Consider the following 26,582-nt stretch of genomic DNA (forward strand, 5'->3'; position numbering starts at 1 on the left):
CTAGAAAAACCCCAAATACATTTGCTCCTCACCTTATACCAATCCCTTTTTCTTTTTTTTTTAATGCTCTAGAAGTTATTGTGGATGCAAAGAAAACAAATAGAGCAAAATAATAAATACTTAGAGGACAAAAAGTCAACTGAACTGAGCATGCGTGCATGATGACCGTATTGCAACACAGTCCAGCACTGGGTTGTAATATAATATATCCCCTATCCTTGGAAGTGGAATAAAAACTGATTTGGGAGGTGATGGCTGATGATGTGCTGAGTGCCGGCTCCATCACAGGAGGGTAAGAACACTGACAGAGGAAAAACATGGTTACACACATCAGCAAAGCACACCCAACGCATACCCTGAAGCAAACAGAGCAGTAAGCCTTAAGCATTAAACGGTCCCTTCATCTTCTTTACCGACAGCATGTACACCTGCACCTCGTTCTCTGCATATACGTGTCAGAGGCAAGGGCCACTTGTTCCTGTAGGTCTGTATAAGATCACCTGTAATTGATTAGCTCCTCTGGATATACTTGTAACACAAATAGTACCAATGCAACATGTTTTTTGTACCTTTCACACTATAATTAATCCTTATTAGCATCCCCCCTGCTGTTATCAGTTGATCATTTGCTCTACGCAATATAAGACAAGTTGATCATGAGGAGTAAGCAGGGTTTGCAGGTTAGTTCAGGAAGGACACGGAGGATGAAGCAGAAGAAAGAGAGAGTCTTTGCCTGTGTCCATGGCAGCATTGTGGGTGACAATTTCTGGCAAAGAATTGAGGGATCAAAAAAAAAAAACCAGAAGGGGGACAACCATATGACAGATGAGGAGAGGCAGGAGTGAGCTTTGTTTAGCCTGGAGGAGAGATGGCTGAAGATGGGGTGAAATCTATTTGGTCTCTTCTCTCAAGTAACAAGCAATAGGATGAGAGGAAACAGCCTCATGTTCCGCCAGGGGAGGTTTACATTGGATATTAGGAAAAACATCTTTAACAAAAGGGATGTCAAGCACTGGAACAGGCTGCCCAGGAACGGGGTGGAGTCACCATCCCTGGGGATATTTAAAAGATGTGTAGCTGTGGCACTCAGGGACATGGTTCAGTGGTGGCCTTGACAGTGCTGGGTTAACAACAGGATTTCATCTTAAAGGTCTTTTCCAACCTAAATGATTCTCTGATTACCTACGGAGAGATTACAGAGGAAATAGCACCAGAGGTTTACAGAAAAAGGACACGAGGCAACAGACACAGGTTAAAGCAAAGGCAATTCTGATTAGGTATTAGTACAAGATTCATTTATTATTATTGTTATTTTTTAATGTGAGTGTGGCCAAACACTGGACTACTGGCCCAGAGGATCAACAAGATCTCCTTCCTTAAAGAGAAATTCACAACTTGACTGGGCAAAGTCTTGAGCAAGGGCCTGATCCCACTCTGAAGCTGGCCCTGCTGTGAGTGAGGAATCAGACCAGGGTCCCTTCCAATGCAACTCACCCCACATCCTGTGCCTAGCTCAAATCTGGGTATACAAGTGTCATGTTTACCTGCAAACAGTGAAAGGAAGGTGAGCTGCTCCTGTTTTCTGAGGGTACAAGAGCTCACATGGAGGCATGACAGAGCAGACAGCACAGCAAGCACCATCTGGCACCCGTGTCATGGTTTAACCCCAGCCTGCAACTAAGCACCACACAGCCTTGTGCCAGCTACTACGAAGAAAGTTAACTCTATCCCAGCCAAAATCAGCCAACCCAATAGCAACTATGGGGCACTTCTGAGCAGTCTCAGCCCCCAGAGCCCAAGTGTGGGGCCACAGCCAAAGGTCTTGCACAAGAACAACTGGTTTAGAAAAGGAAACCACCCTGCACAGACGAGTGCAAAATGAAAATAAAGGTGGAAAAGCAGCTCCAGTAAATGTTTAACATAGAGTAAAGTATAAAACAAAACCAACAAAGTTTACAGATGATGAGTGTAGTTTGTCTGCTTCAGATTTCGTCATTCTGTGGAGACAAATGCGCTCCATTTCCATTTCCTCCACATTTCTTTATCTCATTTTTGAAGTGGCACATTTACAGTCTCACATTGCCTATGATCACAGATATAAACCAGCAAAAATATTTTTAACCCCGCTTACCGGAAAAAAAAGCTTCATGTACAGGACCACACTGCCCCAGGGGCACTCAGACTATGAGGAGTTTAGTAAACAGTTTATGAAGACACTTGGACTGTGTAAATGTTTGCATTATGCAAATATTTATCGCAGTTAAAAATTGATAAAACCAATTTAAAGTTTCTCCATAGTCCAGCACTGAGGATTTCCAAGATCATCTTATATTCAGGGTAAATACCATACTGTAAACAAACATAAGCAAGCATCAGAAGGTCAAGAAAACAAGAGGAAAGCAGTGAAGGAAGTGAGGGCTCAGGCAACTGCTGTAAAAAACCAGGGACACAACAAAATCTGAGCTTTAGAGAGGAAAGAATTTACAGTGTTTATCAACAAACTCTGAAAGTTTAGTGTCCAACCATACAAAACTCAATCTTGCAAATCCCCTGGCATGGTGCAAAAATAGTGAACAGTAAAATACAGTTACAGTTAATATTAAAACTTAACATAAGCCAAGGAAACAGATAAAACATGAACACTGCTCTTGAAAAATTCTAGTGCATTTGTATCAGACAAAGGTATTTTTCAACAGGTGCTTTTTCGCACTTCATCAAAATTACAAGCATCTGCTGTTTCCTGAACTTGGTTTACTGAACACAACAGCTCACTACTAATGAAGATGAAATTCAAATGTCATATAAAGAAGCAATTAAAAAAATAATTTTCCTACCTCAAAAATGTTATTGTATTAAGCTCATGCTTGCTTGTCCTCAGGCACAGACTTCCTAGTGATTTACAGATGATTTTAAAATCTGAACCGTAATTGTTAATGCTGTGAACTACTTATAACCTCAATTTAAAAAGCCTATTAATTTTTGGAAAACACACAAGAAACTGCAGGCACAAATCATGATCATTTCACCTTTTCAACAGTATATTAAAAATTAGCTCCATTAGAGCAAAATGATTGTGAGCGAAGATGACATTTCTTTCTCTTCCTGCATATCAATTCAGTACATGATACCAGGAGAGGGCTTCCAAGCTACACTCACAGGTTTTTGGAGGTTTTTAGAAGAGAGAAGGTTTCTTCTCCAGATGCGGTGAGAGTAACATAATAAATTCATTTGTGTCCTGTTTTGACCTCAGGTTAGTCTGAAGGTTTACAGGAAGCATTCTTTCACTACAAAACTACTCTGCATTTTCAGCTGAAGAACAGAAAAAACATGTGGTGTTTTCAATTTCTTTTTATCAACTTGTTGTTCCCATGCTGTTCTTCTCTCATAGAGATTACAAGGATTTTTTAGAACAAACAAAGTATTTTTAGAACTTCATTTCACAAATGAAAGGAAGCACAGCAGAAGGTTCATTTTGGAGATAGTTAATCAGCCACTTGGAACAAGTAGAGTCCAAAGGGAACCATTAGTTTTTCCATACACAACTTGGGATTATTTTTCTAATTTCAGCTAAAAGAATACAAAACGTAAGGTGGTGCTTGTCACTGCAAGACTAAAGAACATAAATGCACAAGTTACTTTTAGGCTGGACTTTATGATCTCAAAGGTCTTTTCCAACATAAATGATTCTATGGTTCTTCATGAAATGTTGACTGTTAACCAGTATCCACAAATTGCAGCCTCCCACTGCAGCCTGATGAGGCAAAACTCAGTCATCCATTAGAAGAACAGATACTTTTACACGTGCTTTTATAAGGTTGTGTGACCCATCATTGTTTCTAAACATGTTCCAAATAGTTTAAAAATGTAAAGTTTAAGGTATATAAGGATATACATAGCTCTAAAAAAGCTGTATGCCTGCAATGTTGATTGGCTTTTGCCTTCTGTCAGTATTGACATACGAGTTGAACTTAAGTCCTGTTTAAGCCTAATAAATGGGGCAGTTTTCTACTTTAGAAGGAGCCTGTATACCAAATCATCTCAAGCTCAACCAGATAACAAAAATTTTTTTGTCTCTCAAATAATCAGGATTTGGAAATGAAAACATAATGCTTACACATTACAGTGTAGAAACATGATCTGTTCATTGTAAAAGCAAAAACAACTCCTTAATTGTTTATGCTGACGATGACTGCACAAAAGGATACTTGCTATATGTGTTGTATTTGCAGTATTAAATATTTCAATTACTAGAACATATTTATATTGCTAGAAGCTACATTTGATCCAGGCTCCAAGTTAAAGAAATATCATTGCGTACACCTAGATTCTTACCAAGGGGAACTTACCTAAAAGCTGCCAGTAAGGGCGCGTAAATTGAATCTCCATCATACACATACAAGTGGTCCCAACTGCACTCTGTGGCAAAGTGATTGAATCGAAGCCTGAGGATTGTGTTTGGCCTATAAAAAAAAAAAAAAAAAAAATTAAAATTTTGTAATTAGCCACTCAACAAACGGCAAAGTCCTTCCAACAAACTCCTCCAGTATGAAGCTCTCCTCTTCTCCTCTAAACAACTTAAACTGAGTGACTTACTGTAACTGTAGAAGCATCAAACATGCTGCAGCTTTCTTTTTTGGTGTGCATGCTCCCCTGGTGTTAAGCAACAGATTCTTTATGGTCAGAAATACTGTGTTCTTAAACCTCTCCCCTCCACCAATGGCAGAAATTGAAGAGCAGGTGCAGCCAGTCCTCTGCTCTTCACTGGTACTGAATCCCCTAATGATAGGGCTTTGCAAGGGTAAGCAAGGAAAATCTACATGGACAATATATTTGAAGAATCACAACCACCATCAGGGAGCTTACTAGAGCTCTTTTTCTTGTTCAAGGGATTTTCTGCAGATTGATATGATTATGATGCCCTGAGATTATTTATTTGCCCAGAAGCTGGCAGAAATCCTTCTATTACTTTACTACTTCTGCAGTACAGATGGCCCTCCTGAGGGAAGCCTCTCCAAAGGCGGGGGGCGGGGAACGACTTTGGTGGATGCTAACCAAAGGAATTACTTGCTCTCCACCCTTCTGGGAGCTGGAATAAATAGATCAAGAGAATGCAAGGGAGACCCATCTTTTACAGGACGGGAGGCCCTGAGGCTTTAACTTCTGCCAAAAGGCAGCTCTTACCTAGGCTGTCAAGATGCACTAACTACTCACTGCCCCTCATTCCTTACAAACACTAATAAGGGTGCTTGGTTTTCTTCTGCGGATGCAAAAATATTGGGACCAGTTGAGAATGAACAAGTTGGAAGTCCTGGGAAGAGACTTGCTACCTCCCACCTGAATAAAGTGGGCCCAGCACACCCCAATGTTAATGCTACCCTTCAGGAAGCATCTACTCTGTTGACTTCCTAAGTCACAAGACGACCATCAAGGGGCCTGATCTTCTGAGATATATCAGCAGGACAAAGGTTTTATTTCCTTGATGCGGAGACAGAAACAGTAGTTCAGACACCAAAACTGGTCAGTGTTTCCATCACTCCATATACAAAAGATGCCCCCTAAGCCATAACCAAATACATTTAGATACCATTAGTTCCATGACTAATATGCAAAGATACATGCAAAGGGAACCACGCAGAAGCCACAGCAGGTATCTAGTTTAGGACTCAGGCTCAAGCAGGATGAAAACACCACTAACATTGTGCTTGGACCCTGAGATAAAAAGAATCTATAGCTGCACTGCTTTTTCCTACCCACAGCTGTAGGTGTTGAAAGGAAAGATGCAAGTGATTAGGATCTCAACAGCATTGCCCTTGGGTTCAGATGAAATCCTTGTTCATCCAAATCAAATAAATTAATTAAATGTCAGCTTGCCATAGAGCCCGCAATTCCCACAGAAGGGGAATTCTTCGGAGTTATTCTGCAAAAGAATATTTTTGATAGGCATAATGGTCTCTACTCCAGGTCTTTGGAAAAGAGCAGCAGGTGTAACTCAAGGACAATGTCTCGCTTAAAGAAAAGGTACAAAGAGTACTCATTTCAAAACTGAGCAGCCTATGGAATTCTAGGGGGTTTGCTTTTATTTTAACGGCCTGACAGCTGTAGTGCAGAAAGAAATACTTAATCAATAAAAGCTTTAGACCAAGAACAAAAAGAGCGAGCTTATTTTTGCTACATCTAACAACTCATTAGCAGACAGCACTCATTTGCAGAATCGACATGGCTACAGATTCTGCCTCCAATAGGCTCCTCAGGCTGGACGTATCTCAACTACCTTGTCTCATGCTCCTGGAAAAAATGAAAAAGACACCCCTGGGATGAGGACACAGCATAGACCAGCCAAGGACCGTCAGGAATGGTGCAAAAAGGAAATGAGTACAGGGTAGAACACGTGACTTATTTTACATCTGAATTTACCTAGCACCTTCAATTGCACATTTGGATTGTACCTTTACTTGCAAACCTCAAAAGCCCCACGTACCGGTATGCTAGCCACAAGGTGAAGGCACTCTGCAGAATTTAACAGCTTTGCAGATGCTGTTTTCCAAGTCGAAATCTCTCTGGGAATTTCCCTTTTGGCAGAAAGCTTAGGCTATTTTCACAAGGGCGCATATTTCAGCTGTTTTAATTGCCGTGATTATCTCCTTTCTGCTACCACCATTCTCTGACAGCAGGGTACAAACAACCAGAAGCAGGAAAAGGACACAGACTTAAACGCCTGCCTATGAACAGAGGAGGAATGGTTTTGTACATCTCTTTACAGCAAGTAAGATCTCACTTCAAACCCCACAAAGTGACAGTCCTATAGGAAGCCTCTCAGCACTAGCAAACAAAGGCTGAAGGGCAGTTATGGTGGCATTATCAGGGACCCACAAGCAGAAGTTCACTTCTGATAAAAATATGAGTCACATTATCCTTTAGGAAAAGGAGTTATGAGGGTTAAACTGGCTGTACTGGAATGGCTGAGGCTGGTTTGACTATAATAACACTCTTGCAAAACATTTTTTAATTATTTGTAATTCCAAACTGTCTGCAGTTGTATTTTTATTACCTACAAAAATGAAGAAGTGTTGCCACTTACAGCATCTAACTTCTGATCTTAACCACATTAAAGAATTGGGCTGCCTACATAGTTAACAGTGAGTGTTAGGCTCCCAGTTTCAGTGTTCTAGACAGCTCTCTGGAACAGCTTAGCCCTCACCTTTGAGTATCGTGGGAGCTTAGGCATTTAACTTACTCCTCCAAAATAAATGTCTGAAGTAGGTGAAGTGAATACCAATTCCCCCCCTGCTATTCAGACCTCCCCAAAATAAAGAGAAGACTAAAGAAAAGTGTAGTCTGGGCTTTTAGCAAGTTCTGATCCTCCAAGATGCCAAGAGACCTCATCTTACAGGCATTCAATGCAAGTTCATGCTCTCACATGACTTGTTCCAATTCACAAACCTCTCTGCTTAGAGATTCAGGGAACAGTATGGAATGTGACAACACATAGCTGTTAACACACAACTTCATAACTGACCATGTAAAGTTTTAGAGACTAAACAAATTGATTTTACAGTCCTGGCGTCAGCTTGGTACTATGAAAAACATATTGTAACAAGTCAGATGCTCTGAACTGCTGTATCATCAGTCAGCTGACAGTCAGAAAATATGCACTAAATATGCTACTGCTAAAAATCTCTGTACGAAAATACTATAAGCAATATAAGGATCAAATACAGAAAGGGTAGGGAAATGAGGGGAAAAGGTCTGAGGGACTTCTTGCAGTATAGAAGACCTCTGCAAAAAAGGCCAATGGTCTCTCTGAAGTCCTCATGGCCTAGTGAGTAAATAAGCATCTGAAGTGCATCATTATAGAAACTGATTCTTCATGAATAAGGGCTTTAATAGAGTTTTCTCTATTTTTTTCATATGGCCAAAAAGTATCATGCATAGTGAACGACAACATCTGAATGGCTCACTATGATAACAATTAAATAATCCGTAATTCTTCATTTATTTACACAAATGCAATTATTTTTATTTTCCACATGCATTTTCAACGTGAAGGGTATTTTACACAGCAAACCTCTAATTCAGAAGTCAATCTGCAGGTCTCAGTTGCACAAATAAACCAAAACCTTATTTACCATGAATAACTAGTGTGCAAAGCCAGGCTGGATGGGGCTTGGAGCAACTGGGTCTAGTGGAAGGTGTCCCTGCCCATTGCAGGGGGTTGGAACTAGGTGATTTTTAAGGTCCCTTCCAACCCAAACCATTCTATGATTCTGTGATTTTTATGAACTAAGTGTTGCCCTATCTAGTTCTAAGAACAGCAACAAAGAATCTTAAGATCTAAAAATACTCAATGATAAATTAATAAGGTATTTATTACTATAGTTTAATATTAATGAGATAATCGTCACCTAGAAGTCACAATAAGCAACACTAAAACCCAAGATGCTTACTACACTCACCTTCCCTCAATGAGCCAGGTGCATTTTGTTTTGTATTTGTAATTTCCAGGCCCATCCGTGACATACCCTGAAGGTCCAGTGAGTCTGTAAATAAAAAAGACAAACATTAGTCTCTAATGGTATTAAACATTCATGAAGGATTTCCTAAATTCAGAAGGCCCATGGTCAGATTGTAATTTACTTAAGAGCCACTACAAACAAAACAACAATGCAACAAAAACCAATCAGGCAATTGGGATTCTCCTGTTAAGCTCTCTGTATGTGCTTTCTGATAACCGTCTTTAAAGAACAACAGCCAAGATAATGGTTTCTCTATCAAATTGATGGTATGGTTTCAAATCATATTTCATATATATGTGTATATCATATAACCAGCCAAAGTAATTTCCTAAATAAAAGCTAAAATTATTCCTAAAATATATTTAGACAAACTACAATATTTTTGCATGACATTCAGATAAAATCCATGGTGAGACCTCTCAACCATTCTCATTTTGACTCTTCAAAAAGTCCTGGACAACCTCCTGAAAGGAGGATTGGCCTCCGTAACCCTCTAGTGCAAAATAAGACCTTAATTCCTCATGCATCAAGGGCTACATAACTCAGAACAATGTCAGAGCATGGCTGTTCCAGGCATCCCCCACCTTCGGTAGCATGTTCCCACACCCATTTCATCCCATTTTACGTGACTGCTGACAAAGAGCTGAGTTGCCCCCACTGCTGGGACAGTACCAGGACTACCCTATGAACAATCCCTTCCCATTTGCGCCTATAATTACTTGGTGACAACTTGACAGTAGCAAAAGACTCAAAAAAGTGGTCAAACATTGGAACAGACTGCCCAGGGACGTGGTATAATCACCATTCCTGGAAGTGTTCAAAAAAATGTGTAGATGTGGAGCTGAGAGGCATGGGGTTTAGTGGTGGCCTTGGCAGTCCTGGGTTAACAGTTAAACTCTACGATCTTAAAGGTCTTTCCCAACCTAAATGGTTCTATGATGCTATGACCAGCAGAAAGTACAGTTGCAATCACTCATTCCAGGACGCTCACTGAACACCAGCACTTAAAAACCATTAAAAACTTAAGATGCCACTGAAAGAGAGAAGGGATCAAAGCCAGCAAAGAACTCATTTTTGTCAACATCTGTAAACCACTGTACAGTGCAAATTCTAGGCTACTGCATTTGCCTAGACACTGCTTGCAGGGATGTCAAACATGCAGTAGCAAACCCAGTCTGGAGCTCAGAAGAGTGTTCTGATGAAAAGCTGACAGCTGATTTCAAAACTACACTTAACCCTTTGTTGTGGTACGAAGGAAACTGACACTCATTCTCATTAGGTGAAACGCTCATTACTTGTAATGAGCATGAATACAAGCAAAGGGAAGAGTGAGCAAATCCGTGCAAAACCTGCTTTCACATTTCCATTACTCCTACTTGAAATGTGACAACCAAATACATCCACACTGTATGACAAAATGAAGGTATCTGTCTACTGGCTGCAGCTGTAACTTCTCCTTTGCATAGATTTTACTAAGGTATGTCTTCTCCAAAGACCATGAACAACAGAGAAGACAATCACACTTCATCAAGGCTGAGAGAGAAGGATCTAGCAAGAGTCTGGAACAGCAAATCTGATACATTACTTGGTCTCCCAAAAAAGAGGCACCGAAATTCTGCATCTTCTGCCTTAGCATAGAGACTTGTAGGAGCACACACAGGCAGAATACAAAACCAAGGGCCCAACCATTGGGATACACACTCCCTCCTCATATGCATTAGTCAAAATATCCCAGATTGGTTTTAACAAATAACTGAAGTATAGCAGAAACAATTGAAAATAAATTACCAGGGAAGGATGACATCGAATGTAAGCAGTACCTAAAGATGCCCAAACACCACTTTCTGGTAGAGCAAATACTGGCACCTGAAACAGGATTCCTACCTAGAAAGGTTATAAACTCCATCATCAGCACATGACTGGAGCAAATCACAGCCTTCTGGGAAAATTAAATGGTCCTACTTAAAACATAGAGTAATGCAAAAATACTCTGCAAAAAAGAGAAGGAAACAAGATCACAAGTTCATAAAACCGTATCTTAGAACCTTTTGCTGTGTCTTTTCCTAGTGATCTGTTAATGTTATCAGCTCATCTTTTTTAAATATCTTGACTGAGTCAAAATGATTTTCCAGAATCTATTCCATAAAGCATTTAAAGGTTCATCACTGATCCAAACTAAAAGGCAAAAACCTACATATTTTGGAAACCACCTTCCTCTTCCTCCACTTTAATTTGTTATAATACTTTTCAACCTCAGAAATTTAGCTTAAGATTTTTAAAAGCCAGTTACTGAAGTTCTGCAAGAGATCTATACTTAAGCATGTGAAGAAACAACTCCAGTTTTCAGGAGCACAGGAAGCATCTGTATTGTCTACGGAGACACAGACAGATGTAGACAAATAAATATACACACACACACAGTTTCATATATATTTTAAGGCTTCAACATCTCTGAAAAATCAAATTACTTATCTACTGATCAGGAATTCACAAAAGCAGATGCAAATTCCAAAATGTACCAATAATATCTATACTTTTCCTTTCTAAACATTTCCTTTCTAAAAATATCTGTGGAAAAGCTAGGAATCAAACTGTATCAACACTTCAACACTGACAACACTTTGCATGCAACCAAGAGTAAACAGACTCTGGAAACTTGAGCAAGTCTCACAAGCTAAAAACAACCTTATGCAATCTGCCAAGCTCTCAGCGAGCCTCTGCTCAGAAAACTCTTTGAACAATTTTCTCAGGAAACAATTACTAAATCATTCATCACAAAATGCTATCAAGAGCGATGGAGAGGAAAAAAATGATAATCCTATTAGTACTGTAACCCTAGCCATGTCATATCTCCAAGCAGGGAGGAAAGAGCATTTCAACATCAACAAAATTTAATTGTATTTCAGCAATGTAAAAAGAAAACATGGGATATAGTTTTTTAAAAAAATAACAAAAGTCAAACTTCTTTGATATGCTATTAGCTAAATACTTATCTGTAAGTTACTCGGACTCCTTACCATGCTTTAGAAGCTGCTGCCATTACCAACAAATAAAGGATATTAAAAAAACAATAAATCAGATTTGACATCTCTGAAAGCGAAAAATAGGAACAAAATTCTCAGCCCACATACTGCCTTGCATGAGCAGGGCATTAGCAGATCAGCGTTACCCTGTAAACCTCTCCCACAGACGTGCTCCAAGACAGACAGAAATAAATACTAAGCACTAAAAACAAACCGAAGCTGGAATTTTATCTTTACATTTAACAGAGAAAGCTAAACTAATCTCCCAGCTCTAGTAAAAAAAGCAAACAAACTCCCTTGCTCCTTCCAGCCTGCTGCTGTCTGTGCAACAGGTGACAGTGGTACTGGTGACTAGGACAGAGCTTACACAATAGTTCGGCTTTGGCTGTGAGCAAAGGCTCAGGAAGGGAATACACAAGTAACTCAAGGAGGAAAAAAATGCGGGACATGTTCTTCACATACACAGGGCTATACTTCAGGCCTATTTTCATGATGTACACTAGAAGGGAGACAGGGAACTGCTGGAGAGGGTCCAGTGGAGGCTACAAAGGCGATCAGGGGACTGGAGCATCTCCCTTATGAGGAAAGGCTGAAAGCCAGCCCGTTTAGCCTGGAGAAGACAGGACTGAGTCTACAAATACCGTAAGAGCCAGTGTCAGGACGGGGCCAGGCTCTTGCCAGTGGTGCCAAGCGGCAGGACAAGGGGCAACAGGCATAGACTGTGACACAGGCAGTTCCATCTGAATGTGAGGGAGAACTTCTTTACCCTGAGGGTGGCAGAGCCCTGGCACAGGCTGCCCAGAGAGGCTGTGGGGTCTCCTTCCCTGGAGACATTCAAACCCGCCTGGATGTGACTGTGCAGCCAGCTGGAGGGGAACCTGCTCTGGCAGGGGCTGGGCTAGGTGATCTCCAGATGCCACTTCCAACCCCGACCAGTCTGTGAGTCTGTGTCTCTGAAGACTCCTACCCCTAGGTAACCTGCTACCAATGCCATCAGGCTCCGAGGTCTTTTGCCCTACAAAACACTTTGTGCATATTTATAATTTCATCACTCAGATGCAAAAATCAGACACCAGAAAGTATGGAAAGTTATCAATTCCTTTTGCCTTTGCTAACCTGGTAGTACACCACACTACTCTACAAGAAGCACTTCTGTACTACTTTGGTGTTACATTTCCTACTTTGCAAGAAGCAGTTGCTACACCCTAAAAAAAAAACAAAAAAGCAAGGTTCTTTAAGTATTCCGTGACACATAAACACACACAGAGGTGGAAAAATATACACAAAGCATAGGTAATGCAATTAGCACCTAAAAAGCTAGAATGCTGACTTTAAAGCCTCAGGAGTGGAAAAATAATTGCAAAGATCTGTTTACAAAACTCAGATTTAAAAATATATACATAGACTCATGTACATACATACAGTACTTCAGGCTTGTTTCAAACTTTACCAGGTGGCAACAGTGTTATGTATAGCTGTTGTAAAATTTTCACTGATTTTCAAGTGTGCTGTGGCACCTAAGAGTCAAAGGGGGGGAAAGGGGGAGTTACTGGGCTGAATCTACAGCAAATATATTCAAAGGGCTCCAACCCTGAGTGCTGCCTATTTCAGCTCTCTGTAGTCCAATGACAAAAGGGAAGCAGTAAAAAGGATGAAGATCTCGCAAAGGAGAGCTTCAAAGAGAAATATTTTAGGCCAAAGAATTCTGTGTATTTAGCTACTCCCTGCTAGTTCTGGGAGCCCTTCTAAAAAAGCACAACACTAACACAAGAAAAATCAGACAGCAAGCAACAGTATCTCGTGGGTAAAAACTCAAATCCAAGTACTGGAAATTACCAGATAAATCTATGTGTTTTAAAATAAAACAAGTAACACTAGCAGTGTATATATTTCAAATACAAATTAGTATACACTGACAAAGTTCCTACAGAGACATGAACTACACAACTAGGCAAAGACTAAAAGCTGTTACCTAATTACCATCAAACAAATTTAAAGCAATTCTCTTGTTAATAGCTGAGTACAAGAAGTCACAAAGCTTACAACTAAGCACTACATTATTTTGCAGCACTTACTTCCAAATCATTGCAACATTAAAGGTACACTATAAGCTGGCAATGGCATGTTGAATATGTTTCTTTTCATCAGAGGAAGTACAAAAGAGAAAATGCAGCATGCCTTTTCTTCATTACTCACCAGAAAAGGCAAGCAGGCTGGTTTGGTTTATAAAATACATTCAATCTTCACCTCTGAGAGGTCATCAATGGATCTCAAAATCGGTTTGCTTTGCTTTCGGTAAGACTGCAGTGACATAATGCTACAGAAGACTTACCAGCATATTGTCTGGAGAGATTTAGCACAGCCTTTCCACTAAAAATAAACAAGCACCAAAAACAAGAAAAGAAGGAGAAAACAAAACAAAACCCCAAACAAACCCAAAACCTAGTCGCTCATCCTAATTTTGAAGTTGCTAAAGCTAGAGACTGATGCAAACAACGAGTTTTCCTCCTCTCTCCCCCTTCCTTCCCAAGTGTTGCTGCACTGCCTCAAGCACACCACAATTAAAAGCCATTGTTTCGGGTAAATTTGAAGTTGAAGCCAATAAAGAAAGGGCTGTTACAGCCTATTACCAGAACAATGGCATTCTAGCCTAAATTGATTAACAATTTAGCTTTGTTCATTTTCTCAATAAATGCACTGAGTTTAAAGGATATATCCTTCTAGGGTTTGCTATAAGCAAATGCCCTAATTTATAGGCATGGAATAGTGATCAGCCACATAGGGGGTGACAGAAGCAGATGAACAACATCTCTTCATCTATTTCATGAATTTCTAATGTGTAACAGCTAAATCCCCTCTTCTGCCAGCTAGGTGCCACACCACAGGTACAGCTGGGAAGATGTAATTAATTACATGCCAGGTCTCACACGGATGAAAGTAATGACATTAATGCAAAAGCATGTTTGATAAGGACTTAACCTATGCAGCAATAGGTACCTAACCAAAGACTATGAACTACCCTGAGTGTCTAGAAGGACTCCCTCCCATGTCCAAAAGCCTCCAGCACAACCAAGATGAGCAAGTCCTCAAGATGAGCAGTCTCAGGCAAAAGACACCACTGCCACCATAATCCCTGAAGTGTCATATCTGATCACCTTAACTCTACAATTAAGGGTGCAAAGTCACTCCTTGTTCACCCTAATGCTTTTTGCAATTACTCCCCCATAGTGCTATCGTGCTAGTTTCTGCATTGGCTTGAAGACAGCTTCATGATCTCCAAAACTCTGGCGTAACAGCCTCTGAATGGTGCAGCTCTCCTCCTTCAAGAAGGAACACAGCTCCTCCTCGGGTGGTGGTGGGTTGACACAGGATCTGAAGGAAGGTCCCAACCCCCACAGGGATGCCTCTCAACAGTTCCAGCAAACAGCACTCAAGCAATTCCCATCCAACTACAAGCTGCACTAAGTGCAGGCTAAGGTGCCTCCAGGAGTTTGCTACAATCCCGGCTGATGTAAACACTCGGTTGGGAAAGCGAGAGCTCAGAACTCCCACAGTAACACCACTTACTGCCATGCTCCTCAACAGAGTGGCACTCAGCCACGAAATCCCTAGAAAACCGGATGGCTTTGCAAGCAAAGAGCATCTTCAACCATTCTCACAGCAATGTGCCGCTATTCCAATGCTCGCAAAACCATCCTCTGCATTGCCTTCATCAGGGTTTTCCTCCCGGAGAGGATCAGGTTATTTCAAGGTCACTCTGCACCACTGTGCCACTCTCACCGTGGCACAGAGGTCAAAGAGTGCCAATCACTCTCTATGCTCAGTTATCTTCTGTTTTCATCCCATTTTCCATGGTACAGTTGAAATGATGATAATGAGCTGCCTTACTTTAAAAAAATTAAATAAATTGAATGACTGACACAATTTGATATGGGAAACACTATTTCTTCAAAGGAAAAGATTGGCTTTGCCCTTCTCTGGGAGATATGTAAAAATATGGAAAGTGATTTCCTGGCTGCTGATCAGAGATAAGGGCAGAGCTTGGAAAGCCCTTCGAGATCTGAGAAAGGATGCTCAGAGAAATTTCAGCAGGTAAAAACTTATCAACACAGCCTCTCCTGTCTGAGTCACTCCTTGCAGCACTAATACTGGCAAACCTGCTAAATCCCTCTTTGCTCCTGAAAGGCGCCTTGATCTGACAAGCCACTGCGCTCTGGAGAAGACTGAACAACCACAGACAGCCTGAGAGAGATCAGAAGGAGCAAATGCTGCTAAAGACTTAAAAATCATTAAGTCAACAAGCTAGAAACTAAGCATTTTCAAACACTGCCCCTCTCCAGCTGGCCACCAGTATCTCCATCGCGTTCCCTATCTTGACACACTGTCCCAGCTCCCACTCTTCTGCTGACACCGAAAACGAATGCCACTGAAGTCGTCGCTTTCAGGGCTGGCTGGTGCCTCTGCCATTATCCCACTGGAGCTGCCAGCTGCTTTCAGCATCATCAGCAGCACTGATCTTGAAATGCGTCCCCTCCTCAGCTTACATAAACCGAGCCACACCTGGAGCTCCTTCCAGAGTTATTCCTTTAAAGTTTCACTTGCCCAACCAGCTCTCCTGCTAGGGAAGGAGAGGAATTTCAAAGACATTTAATCTAAAAATGCATTTCAGCTCCTCTTTATGGAAGAAGTTAGCTCTCTCTCCTGCACTACAAATCCGAAAGTTGCAAGTAAGCAAATTATATCGAGGGAGAAATCTTTTCACAAGACACCAAATTACCCAACCTCAACACGCAGACAACAGAAACACTGAAAAATAAGCTGATTTCCCTCTTCCAACCCCACTTCCTGATGTCAGAAGCACTGAAAAAAGCCCAAAAACCTGTGCTGGATCCCAAAAGACACCAGCATTTCACCTCTGTTTCACAAGCACCAGTTAGAGACACTGCCTTCTTAATAACATCCCTGTTTGGACGCCCCAGAAACACACTGTAGCTCCACCTGATGTTCTTGTCCTTATGGTTCTCCAGCTATTAAATTCAAACTGAAAATATCCCAGATTTAGATCCCTGTCTATCCTCTTACTTCTTTATTTCTAGCCACATCTCAGAGACCACAAAACAGCACTGTTCACCATGTAACCTCAGCTTTATCTCTGTCGAACCAAACAGCCAAGCTGCAGTGTAAATGTAAACATTACTGTGTATTACCATGACTACTGCAAATTCTTCCCCCCATTCATACTTACTGGGAAAAACAAAGAATAAAAGATATTATCATTAGCAATGCACCACAGGAGCATCTTCTTCACACAAGCAGTATTTTGCGAGTGCAGATTTCTGTGGCTTTGCTCTACTATCTCTATATTATCACAAATCTCTGTCTCCATACTGCACCAACTCCAACCTTGATTATCTGCCTCTTTTTCTTCGAAACACTTTCCCCAATGCCTCTATTACATGCAGAAACACTACCATGGCAAAAGGCCACTTCATGATGTCCCCTTGAAGCCCGCCTTTATCCAATACCCGTACCTGAGACAACGGCCACGCCGATGGTGTACACTACAACAGCTGTCTATTAAGCTGATCTAACAGTTGCATTTGGCTTTCCCCATCTGTTCACAAATTGATTTATTGGATCTTGGCCTAGTTCTCTGAAATAAAGATAATTCAGCTGGAAGCATTTGTAATGCCTAGAAAAACTCTATCTCATCCTTCACTGGTGGTCCTGAAAAGCTGCTGGAGTTTACAGCAGTAAGCTGTCTGCTTCACACCAGGCAGGAGACAACAGTGCAGAGCAGAAGCAAATAGTTTGCATATCATAAACCATCAAACTTTGCAGCAAAAAAAAAGGAATATATCAACCCCTCTCTTACCCTTGCACACAATGAATCCTTACAACCTTTGGCCAAGATCCCTTGCAAATTTAACCCCACACAAATTGCCTCAGCATCACCCAAAACTCAGCACCCTGCAAGATGAAAGTAAGGAGAAAGCATATTATTTGATCGTCAAAGGCTAATGATGAAAGATCTCCAGAGCCAGACAGGTCCCATCAATGTCTACCACTGGAAGATCAAAAAAAAATTCATTGTGTAGGATGATTGAGCCTGACTTCAAGTAATACACAAGACATACACTATAACCTATGCTTAAATATAGTATTTCTTCTAAGAAAAAATAATGGTTCAGAATATACCCGGAAGCATTAAAAAAAAATTATCTCATTTATTTATTTTCTCTTAATCTGTGTCCACATTCCAGTTTGCATTTAACAAACCTTAGCTCCGATCATTAAGTTTTGTTTACGTTTCTAGAGTGGAGTAGGGCAGAATCTTTTATCATTTAAATTCATCATCCCTTTCTGGAGAGTCAGAGTCACTTTTTAAAAAAATAAAGTGTTCCACTACTTAAATTCTGGTTAGAAGCTAAAAATATAACAAATTCTACAAAACATTCTTATTTAGTAATTTCTGCTGGTATCATCTATATTCATATGTGAAAGATTTCCAAGTCATTTTAGGATAAAATACAATCAGTGTAACTGTAACGGAAGAGTCTACACACACAAAACCTTAAACCAACTTAACACATACCTAGCCAAATTTTTTCAAGATGCTGTTAGCTTAAAGGCTTAATAATCTATCAAAAAAACATTTAACACAAGCTATTACAGATCATTTCAAGATGCACTTCAATTCTACCAGTTTGAATCCATTTTCTTAGCAGTCAACATCTTTTCACTCGTTATTTTACCCTTCCTTCTGTTTCAAAAGTTAATTGTGATTCACACTCAGTTGCAACTAGCACACAAAGTTTGTCAGCTGATTTTTCAGCACCTTTCCAAAATTAGAAGCATTCAATTAGTCAAAAATGTATTTTAAGCACATGTACAAGCATTTAAACTACAGTACACCACACCTGTGTACCTCGTAAATAAGGCATCATAATTAAAATTTGTAAAGCACCCATGCTCAGAATTGACAGACACATCAATATTCTCCTCCAGTTGAAGAGCATTTACTTTGACAAGCTTTCAAGTTACCAGTCCTACATTTAAATCCAGGCAGAAGCATTCATTGTTGGAATGTGTGTTCCATTGCCTATAAAATGGGGTTGAGCTGCTGACTTAACCTTTCAGCCAACAGAAATCAGAAATAAATGGAGTTTAAGACCTTCCCCATGGAGCAGAGGACCATCATCCTGCTGCACTTTGCTAAGACACATGCAAAAACCCAAGTCCCTACAAGAAAAGTAAAATCAGCAGCAGCAATCCCTTCCCAATGCTACGTGTGAAACTGCTGCCCAGCTCTTCCTAGGTACTGCACCCCAAAATTCTCCATTTGAACCCTCAAGAAGTATGCTTAAAGTCTGTTTTAGCTGCAGATTTGTGCCCCTCCATCACTGCTGATTTCTAGGCCAAACGCAGAGCACAGTACCTGGTAGTAGCATTTACAGAAAAGCTCAAGTCAAAGACCAGTCATTTTTGTAGCAAAAAAAGGAAAATTAAAATATTGAGACATCCTATCACAGCCTGACCAACTTTCCTGAGAGGGATAGAAATAATTCCTTTTATTTCCTGCCTGACATTCAAAAATTTCTAAGCTACTACCTATCAGTGCTACCTGCTGGGAAAATTGTTCCCCCCAAAAAAAAAAAGTTAGAAAACAACTTGGTGTAAAGGTTTGGGCACAGACCCTCAAGTGTAGATCACTAAAATAGTAAAAATGTGTCCCATCCCATGATCCCAACAGAGTTTTGTGAACCTACAGAAGGGCAGCCTCTAACTTTTTAAAGCAGGTTTCTGACTCACGCGACACGGAGAAGGTCATGCAAAGAGCAAGGAATCGATAGTCAAAGAGGAAACCAGGCTGGAACGTGTGTCTGGGGCAGCCTGGGTTTGTGCACATCAATTTGTTGCTGCAACAGTTTTTACTGAATACATACAAGAGCTCCTACACCCAATAAAATGCAACAAGTGGCACATTTTTTTCTTCTGCTTCTTGACACCAGTGACATGTCCATGTAGCATATGACAACTAAGCGTTCCAAAAAAACCCTGGAAGAAGATAGCCTATTCATTAATGAAACAAATTTTCAGGCAAGACAGTAATCTAATTATACCTTGATAAACATGCTAATAAGGAAACTGTTCTCAAGGACACCATGAATAATACAAATAATAGAATATCCATAGAAGCCCTTGTAAGCACTGAACATTAAACTTGAGAGGATGAGGAAAGTGTGGTCCCCTAGAAGTATATATGTTTAAATCATACAAGGATATCCTGTCTGTCCCAAAAATGTCCTTTTCCTCACGTGCATTACTGTAAAGGATTGAAAAGCATGTAAATATTATTTGGCTTTAAGGAGGGGACAGACAAGTTGTTAACTAAGGGGAGATGGAGAAGTCCACAGAGCACCAATAATAAAATAACCCAACCTTTTGCGTCAGTACAATCTTCTAAAATCTGATTAGAGTATTCCAATTTTTACCTCATTTCAGTGAATTCTGCTCCCAGGCATATTCTCTCCAGCCAAACAAGCTCTCTTTCCTAATAGTCCCTCCAGCACATATACCTGAAAGATTGTGAACTGTCATTCAGCCAGGGACAATGACCGCTGGCTCACAGAGGTGAATCCAGCTCACTGCTGATTCTTGACTACAGTCTAGTTTTGTTTCCAGCTCTGTCCCCCTCCCACTGAACATCTTTCAGCACCTGCAGAAGCAACTGGAAATGAGCACCTACCTTCGTAACGTAAAAAAACCAACATGTAAAACTTACAATTGCCAATATCCAGGAGAAAGAAAGATGGGAACAAAAACCTGTCTTCTAATTTCTGCTTTTACAGAGACTTCCCGTTTCCATATATGTATTGGTACAGAATTGTAACCACCCTCCATAAACACTTAGTATATCAGTCCTTCTCCCCTTCCCTTACATTTTCCAGTTCAAGCCAGCTGTTCCTCTATCCCATGGATTGTTGTGATAAATTCTTAATCACAGTGAGAAAAAGAATGATTTGTAACCCCTTGCACAAAAGCATGAGTGGTATTTTCCTCAAATGACTCATTTTTAATGAAAGCAATTTCACACCAAGTAGGAAAAAAAGGAGCTAAATATTGAATACTTCAAGTATTTAATTAAGGCAGATGTACACAGTTAGCTTCCTGGAGAAGTTCCCCTTTGTTAAGTAGAACAAAACTCAAAAATAATCCAGATGACTCAAATTTAGGCAGGACTACATTTACATACTAAAAATGCAAATACCAAGTGCTCACACAGCTACGTGTTCTCACTCCTCTTGTGCTTCTGCTGCAGCAGTATGCTGGGCTTATCTACTCGAAACGCCCCCAAACCCAGTCACACTGCTGCCAAAATAGGTTACATACCAACGTGAAAAAATCTGACATTAAAATGGTAAACAAAAGGCCAAAAAAGAAGAGTATATTGAACTCTAAGGCTCCTCAAGGATTAATACGCTATCAAAACACAACTCTAGCACATCTATATATTAGCACCAACCTGGTATGTTCAACTCAGCACCAGAAATGCTCACAGTTAATAAGGTCAGTGCAATACAGCCACACATTTGGCAAGCATAAAAAAATCCATCTATGCAAACCCTCCAGCACACAGAGTTTTATTGGGGGAAGTTAAATGGCTGATGAAATTCCTCTGAAAGAGTCAACAAATTTGATCAACTCCATGAATCTTCTACAAATCCCTCATTTAGTTGCTCCCGTAAGGAAATAACAGCTTTTGATATGATGTTGTTCACACCCATGAGATAGGAAGTCACCCTGTACCAGTTTACACACAAATACGCAGCTGGTTGCCTGGCTTAGCAAAGGGAGAAAAGGCCAGACTTCACGTAGATTTAAGTAAATCACCTTAATTCCTTAAATGAAAACTCTCTAATGAGTGCACAGATCGATTTAACTGCACCCAGCTTACTCCACTACCTAGCCTAAGCTTTTCCACCAGCTTCTTGCAAGAATGAAGTAAACCTATGCCACTCAAAGCACCACAAAGTTTATTTAAGAGCCTGAGAAAATAAATGTGAAAGACATCCAGAAACTCAACAGTTCCAAACTCAAGGAGGTGAAAACTGGCAGTGATCTTTAAATATCAGAAGAGTGGTTTTAGCCACTATAAACTGCTATGCTTTATTAAATGCATCTGCACAATAAATTTTACAGTCCATACCAGATATTTCCTAACCCACCAAACGAGATTCTTGGCTATTAAAACACCAAGCCTTGATTCCTTACCGGGATGGAAGAAGCAGCAGGAAAAAAGTCCTTCCAAAGCACAGACTTTTTGGGTGTATTTTAATCAAGCAAAGACTATAAGAAACCATTTTATTTTTGGAATAAATATTGAAAATTTGCAAACAATAAACTCATTGCCACATAATACAGAATTTATGGTTTATGTCAGTGCAGCCTTAGCAACAGACTTGCTACAATATCTTTATAATCCAAGATCTGTTAGCATTTCTTTACACGATACACAGCTCTTGAGTGTGTGTCTATGAAATAGTTTGGCGGTGCAGGGAAGGTCACAACCGCCAGCCTACTGATTTCTCAGTTGCAGAGGCGGATATGCACACATGTGGGTTTTTTTTTTTTTCTTTTCTTGTAGTAAGGCAGCATCTTAACATACAGCTCTCTTAATAATCACTACAGAGCAAAGAAACTCTCCCTTAAAAAACAAACACAAAAAAAACCAAACTACAAAAACCACCCCACAAAACAACAAATCCAGCAGGCAAACTGTTTAAGGAACACTGGGGTCAATCCAGAAAATAACACAATTGTGGGTGTTCTTCAAGCGCAGGGGGGCAGGTCTGCAGAGCTTGCAGGCACCCAGCAAAGAGCTAAACTCCTCGAGGAAAGGCGTAGCTGCAAAAATCATTGCTTCCATCTCCACCTCTGCCATAATGCACCTTTCCTATTGCCTCTGAAATGACTTAGAAAGGAGTTATTCTTGGACAGCAGCGGGAAAAAATGAGAGTCCATCTGCTCCCAACAGATTTGTAACAACAAAAACAAAGACGGTGGCTCAACACTACTTATGCAAAGTTTTGAAATAACCCCTCACTTCACTACCACGCTGAGCATGATTTACAGGCCACCTCTCAGCTAACTGTCTCTAAAAAAACCCTACCATCTTATTTAGGATTTGTCATCACAAATTCTTTCCTCGCTCCAGTAAAAGCCATAGGAAAAGCACATTTGCACCAACAAGGAATTCTGGGCAGAATTTTGCTCTGTTCACATTCGTTGATTAAGAAAAACAGGACAGGAAAAGATTTTGCCTCGTTTCAGTTTCCCAGTTAGCTTCTCACATTTTCATTTAGTTACCTCTACTCATAACAAAGATGTCTTAAAACACTACTTATAAGAGAAACACTGACCACCTACTGTAAGCACCCTTAAGCTCTGTAAGAAAAAAAAACATTCCTGCCTTAAAATTGCTGAAACTAAGACGTGATACTTTGACGTACCCTATCAGAAAGGATTAGCAGAACCACTTACGCAGAGTCCTTCAGAGCAGAAAGCAATAACCCACTTCGAGTGCTTCCCTCCAGCACACTCAAACACTGCTGCATTGTCCGTCCAGCCACACTCTGTGTTTGTGGGAAGGATTTCAAGGTGCCAGTGTAACTTGCACATCTACAAGGCTGTTTTCCTCTTGATTGTACTTTTATTCCTGGCCCAAAGCAGCTGTCAGCCCTGCCGTGGGGCTGATGAATGCGCATGGGTATAGCACTGAGGGTGATCTTGGTGTCCTAGTACTCCTTTCTGCTATTTAATACCAATAAATACCAAACTGCAGGTTATTCAAAGGGGGAAATTTCAAGCTGAATGTTTCCCAGACCTAACCACAGACACAACAATGCATCACAAGGTTAGGAACTTCCTCTCATCCCCTGTGCTTTCAATTAAATTTGTCAGAGATAACTTACAGAACAAGAAGTAAAGCAATCACGATAATAAATTCCTCTTTGACACATGAAAAATACAAAGATACTAATCAACTGACAACATTTTTCAGGAACCAGTTTGATCTTGTGCTAAAATTATCTATGCAAAGGTATAAACAAAAACTCATGCTGCTGGTCTCTTTTTCAGTTTAAAAGCAGCAGGTACACCTAACCGACTTGCAACGACTGCTGACACAGCAGAGAAGTTCCATGGTGGAACTCTACAGACTTCTTTTAACTATGGGCTTCAAAAGATTCACATGCAGTGGTTTCAAAGACAAAAACCATAAAAATGATGTCTGCACAAAGCTTCCTCAGAAATCTTAAAACTCACACCCTATTTCAGAGCCCCTCCAAGCACTCGAAGTGCCAGGACCATAGAGCACTTCAGTGAACGGGGCTCCTTCCCATAGCCCAGGTCATGTCAGAGCACTTTTATATTTGAATACACAGAGCTGCAATCTCAAAAAGCAAATATGATTCACAGGAAAGCAGAGAGAAAGGTGCTGTACACTTCTCAGGGGCATCACTGGCTGGGATAAGAGCTGGGACACAGGAAAGCTATCAAGGCAGACTGCCACAAGGCCATGCAACAAGAGGATGGAGACCCAACTTGTTCACGAAATCACTTTGGTTGGAAAAGACTTTTAAGATCATCTAGTCCAACCATTAACCCAGCACGGCCAAGGCCACCACTGAACCATGTCCCCAAGCACCACAGCCACATGGTTTTTGAACACCCCCAGGGATGATGACCCCCCCGTCCCCGGGCAGCCTGTGCCAGCGCCTGCCAGCCCTTTCGGTGCAGAATGTTCCCTCACACCCAATCTCACCCGCCCCTGGCGCAACGTGAGGCCGTTTGCTCTCGTCCTGTCGCTGGTTCCTGGGGAGCAGAGACCGACCCCCCTGGCTACAGCCTCCTGCCAGGCCGTTGCAGAGCCACCGGGTCCCCCCCAGCCCCCTTCTCTCCAGGCTGACCCCCCCGCCCCCCCAGGCTGGTGCCCCAGCCCCTGCCCCAGCCCCTGCCCGGCTCTGGACACGCTCCAGCCCCTCAGTGTCTGTCTGGCCGTGAGGGGCCCAACGCTGAGCCCAGGCCCCGCGGGGCGGCCCCACCGGTGCCCAGGGCAGGGGGACGGGCGCTGCCCCGGCCCTGCCGGCCACACCGTTTCGGACACCAGCCGGGACGCTGCTGGCCTCCTGGGCCACCTGGGCACGCTGGGGGCTCATGCCCAGCCGCTGCCGCCCAGCCCCCCCGGGCCCTGTCCCGCCGGGCAGTTCCCAGCCCCCTGCCCCCAGCCCGCAGCTGCCGGGGGCTGGTGTGACCCAGGGGCAGGGCCCGGCACTCAGCCCTGGGGACCCCCACCCCACCGGCCCCGGCCCCTCGGCCCGGCCTGCCCGGAGTCCCCCGCAGAGCCCCCCGCCCCCGGCACAGCCACGCTCCCCCCGGCTCGGTGCCCCCTGCGACTGACTGAGGCCGCTCCGTCCCCTCGGCCGGGCCGTCGGTGAAGACGTTAAACAGCCCCGGCCCCGGCGCTGAGCCCTGGGGACCCCCGTGTGCCCGGTGCCAGCGGGATGGGACTCCGTTCCCCACCGCGCTGTGGGTTTAGTTAGCAGCCACGTTTTTACCCAGCAAAGAATACACCTGTCCCAGCCACAAGCAGCTGGTTTCTCCAGGAGATGCTGTAGGAGATGATGCTGTCCTGGTAGACAACAGCCACAGCCTTTCACATCCACTAAGCAGGTCACCTTGTCATAGGAGGTGACCAGGTTTTCCTCTTCATTCTGCCTGCAGAAACAGATGCTTTCACGCCTGCCAAGACTGCTGCGGTACTATTTTGAGCTTTTTGCATCTCGTTATTTAATTTATTTATTAAAGCCTGATTTGGGAAAAGGGAGACAAAACTTGCTCAAAGCATTTGGGCTTTACTTAGATTAAGCCAGGCTGTTCAAACTGGCTTGTAGTCAAATTGTTCCACTAATTACAATCCCTATTTTAGAGAAAGTGGAAGTATTCAGTTAGATCCTCCAGCTGCATAACTCTGTACTTAGGGTGTGCATTTGTCATCTCAGCAAGTTTAACAAGGAGAGTTTGATGCATTTGACAATTCCCAAACCATGAAATGTTATTCCTCAGGAAATAAGTAAATTTAAATTTTACCTGTAAAATTAAAGCATGTTAACTGCTCAGCATTAGTTAAATATTACAGGTGAGAAAGCAGCAGCTGCCCTAGGTAGAGCATGCCGTTAGCACTGCCACCCATTTCAAACGAAGGTTAATGGGTAATAACACCACAAAAGCAGTAAGGATCAGCAGCATTTCAATCTTTACCATCAACTACATAACAAATCACGTAACCATTTTCTCTTCCCCCTCCCCCCCCCCCCCAATGACTGTCTGAAAGGGCAGGTATTTTAAAGACAGAAAAAGCAATAACTGATAAATATTGAATACTCAGCATTTTTAAGAGCTGGGCCATTAAGTTAAAAGCTTGACTTGAGCCACCATTTTCTGCTATCTGTGGTCAACAGTTTTAACGCAGAATCCGAAAGTGTTTCATGAACAGCAAACATACAAAATCCTTGAAAGCAAACTGGACTCATCAGCCAAAGACAATTATTAAACTAACCCATCCAATGCAGAACAGGACCTTTCACAACAGCACCTTTTAACTTCAGAGAGCAAACGATGTTTTTACCAAGCTCATACAAAATCTGCGAGTTAAATGTAGCAGAGTTTGCTGCTGTTTCCAAACCCAAATTAATTTAGTTACGATTTGCATGACAGGTTTACTACCTCAGTGACACAGAGGATTTCATACTGTTAATGTTGGTTGGCATTATGATCAATAAGTAATTTACACATGGAGAGCAGGTAGTAAAAGTCACAGCTGATTCATTTATTATGGGTTTAGTCCAGAGCTCTCTTTCGCCTGTGATCCTCACCGCTCAATATTGAACTGAAAAGCAGACGTTTTCCCATGGCTCTTTGTCCTCTTTTTCTCTGGAGACAGAATTACTTCTACACGAGCAGCGCTGTGGCTTGTAAACAACCA

At 41.7% G+C, this 26,582-nt stretch overlaps 1 protein-coding gene across 4 annotated transcripts in view; it reads right to left on the reverse strand.

The window, feature by feature from the left end:
• Window positions 1–26,582, reverse strand: part of ATRN (attractin) — a 156,680-nt gene that overhangs the window by 112,687 nt on the left and 17,411 nt on the right. For all 4 annotated transcript variants that reach the window (XM_040590812.1, XM_040590839.1, XM_040590831.1 and 1 more), the window contains exons 2-3: window positions 8,454–8,537; window positions 4,347–4,460 (exon numbers count right to left, since the gene is read on the reverse strand). In XM_040590812.1, coding sequence (XP_040446746.1) covers window positions 4,347–4,460; window positions 8,454–8,537 — 198 coding nt within the window. The remainder of the gene's footprint in view (window positions 1–4,346; window positions 4,461–8,453; window positions 8,538–26,582) is intronic.

This window comes from Falco naumanni, chromosome 1, assembly GCF_017639655.2.
Source record: "Falco naumanni isolate bFalNau1 chromosome 1, bFalNau1.pat, whole genome shotgun sequence".
Lineage (NCBI taxonomy): Eukaryota > Metazoa > Chordata > Aves > Falconiformes > Falconidae > Falco > Falco naumanni.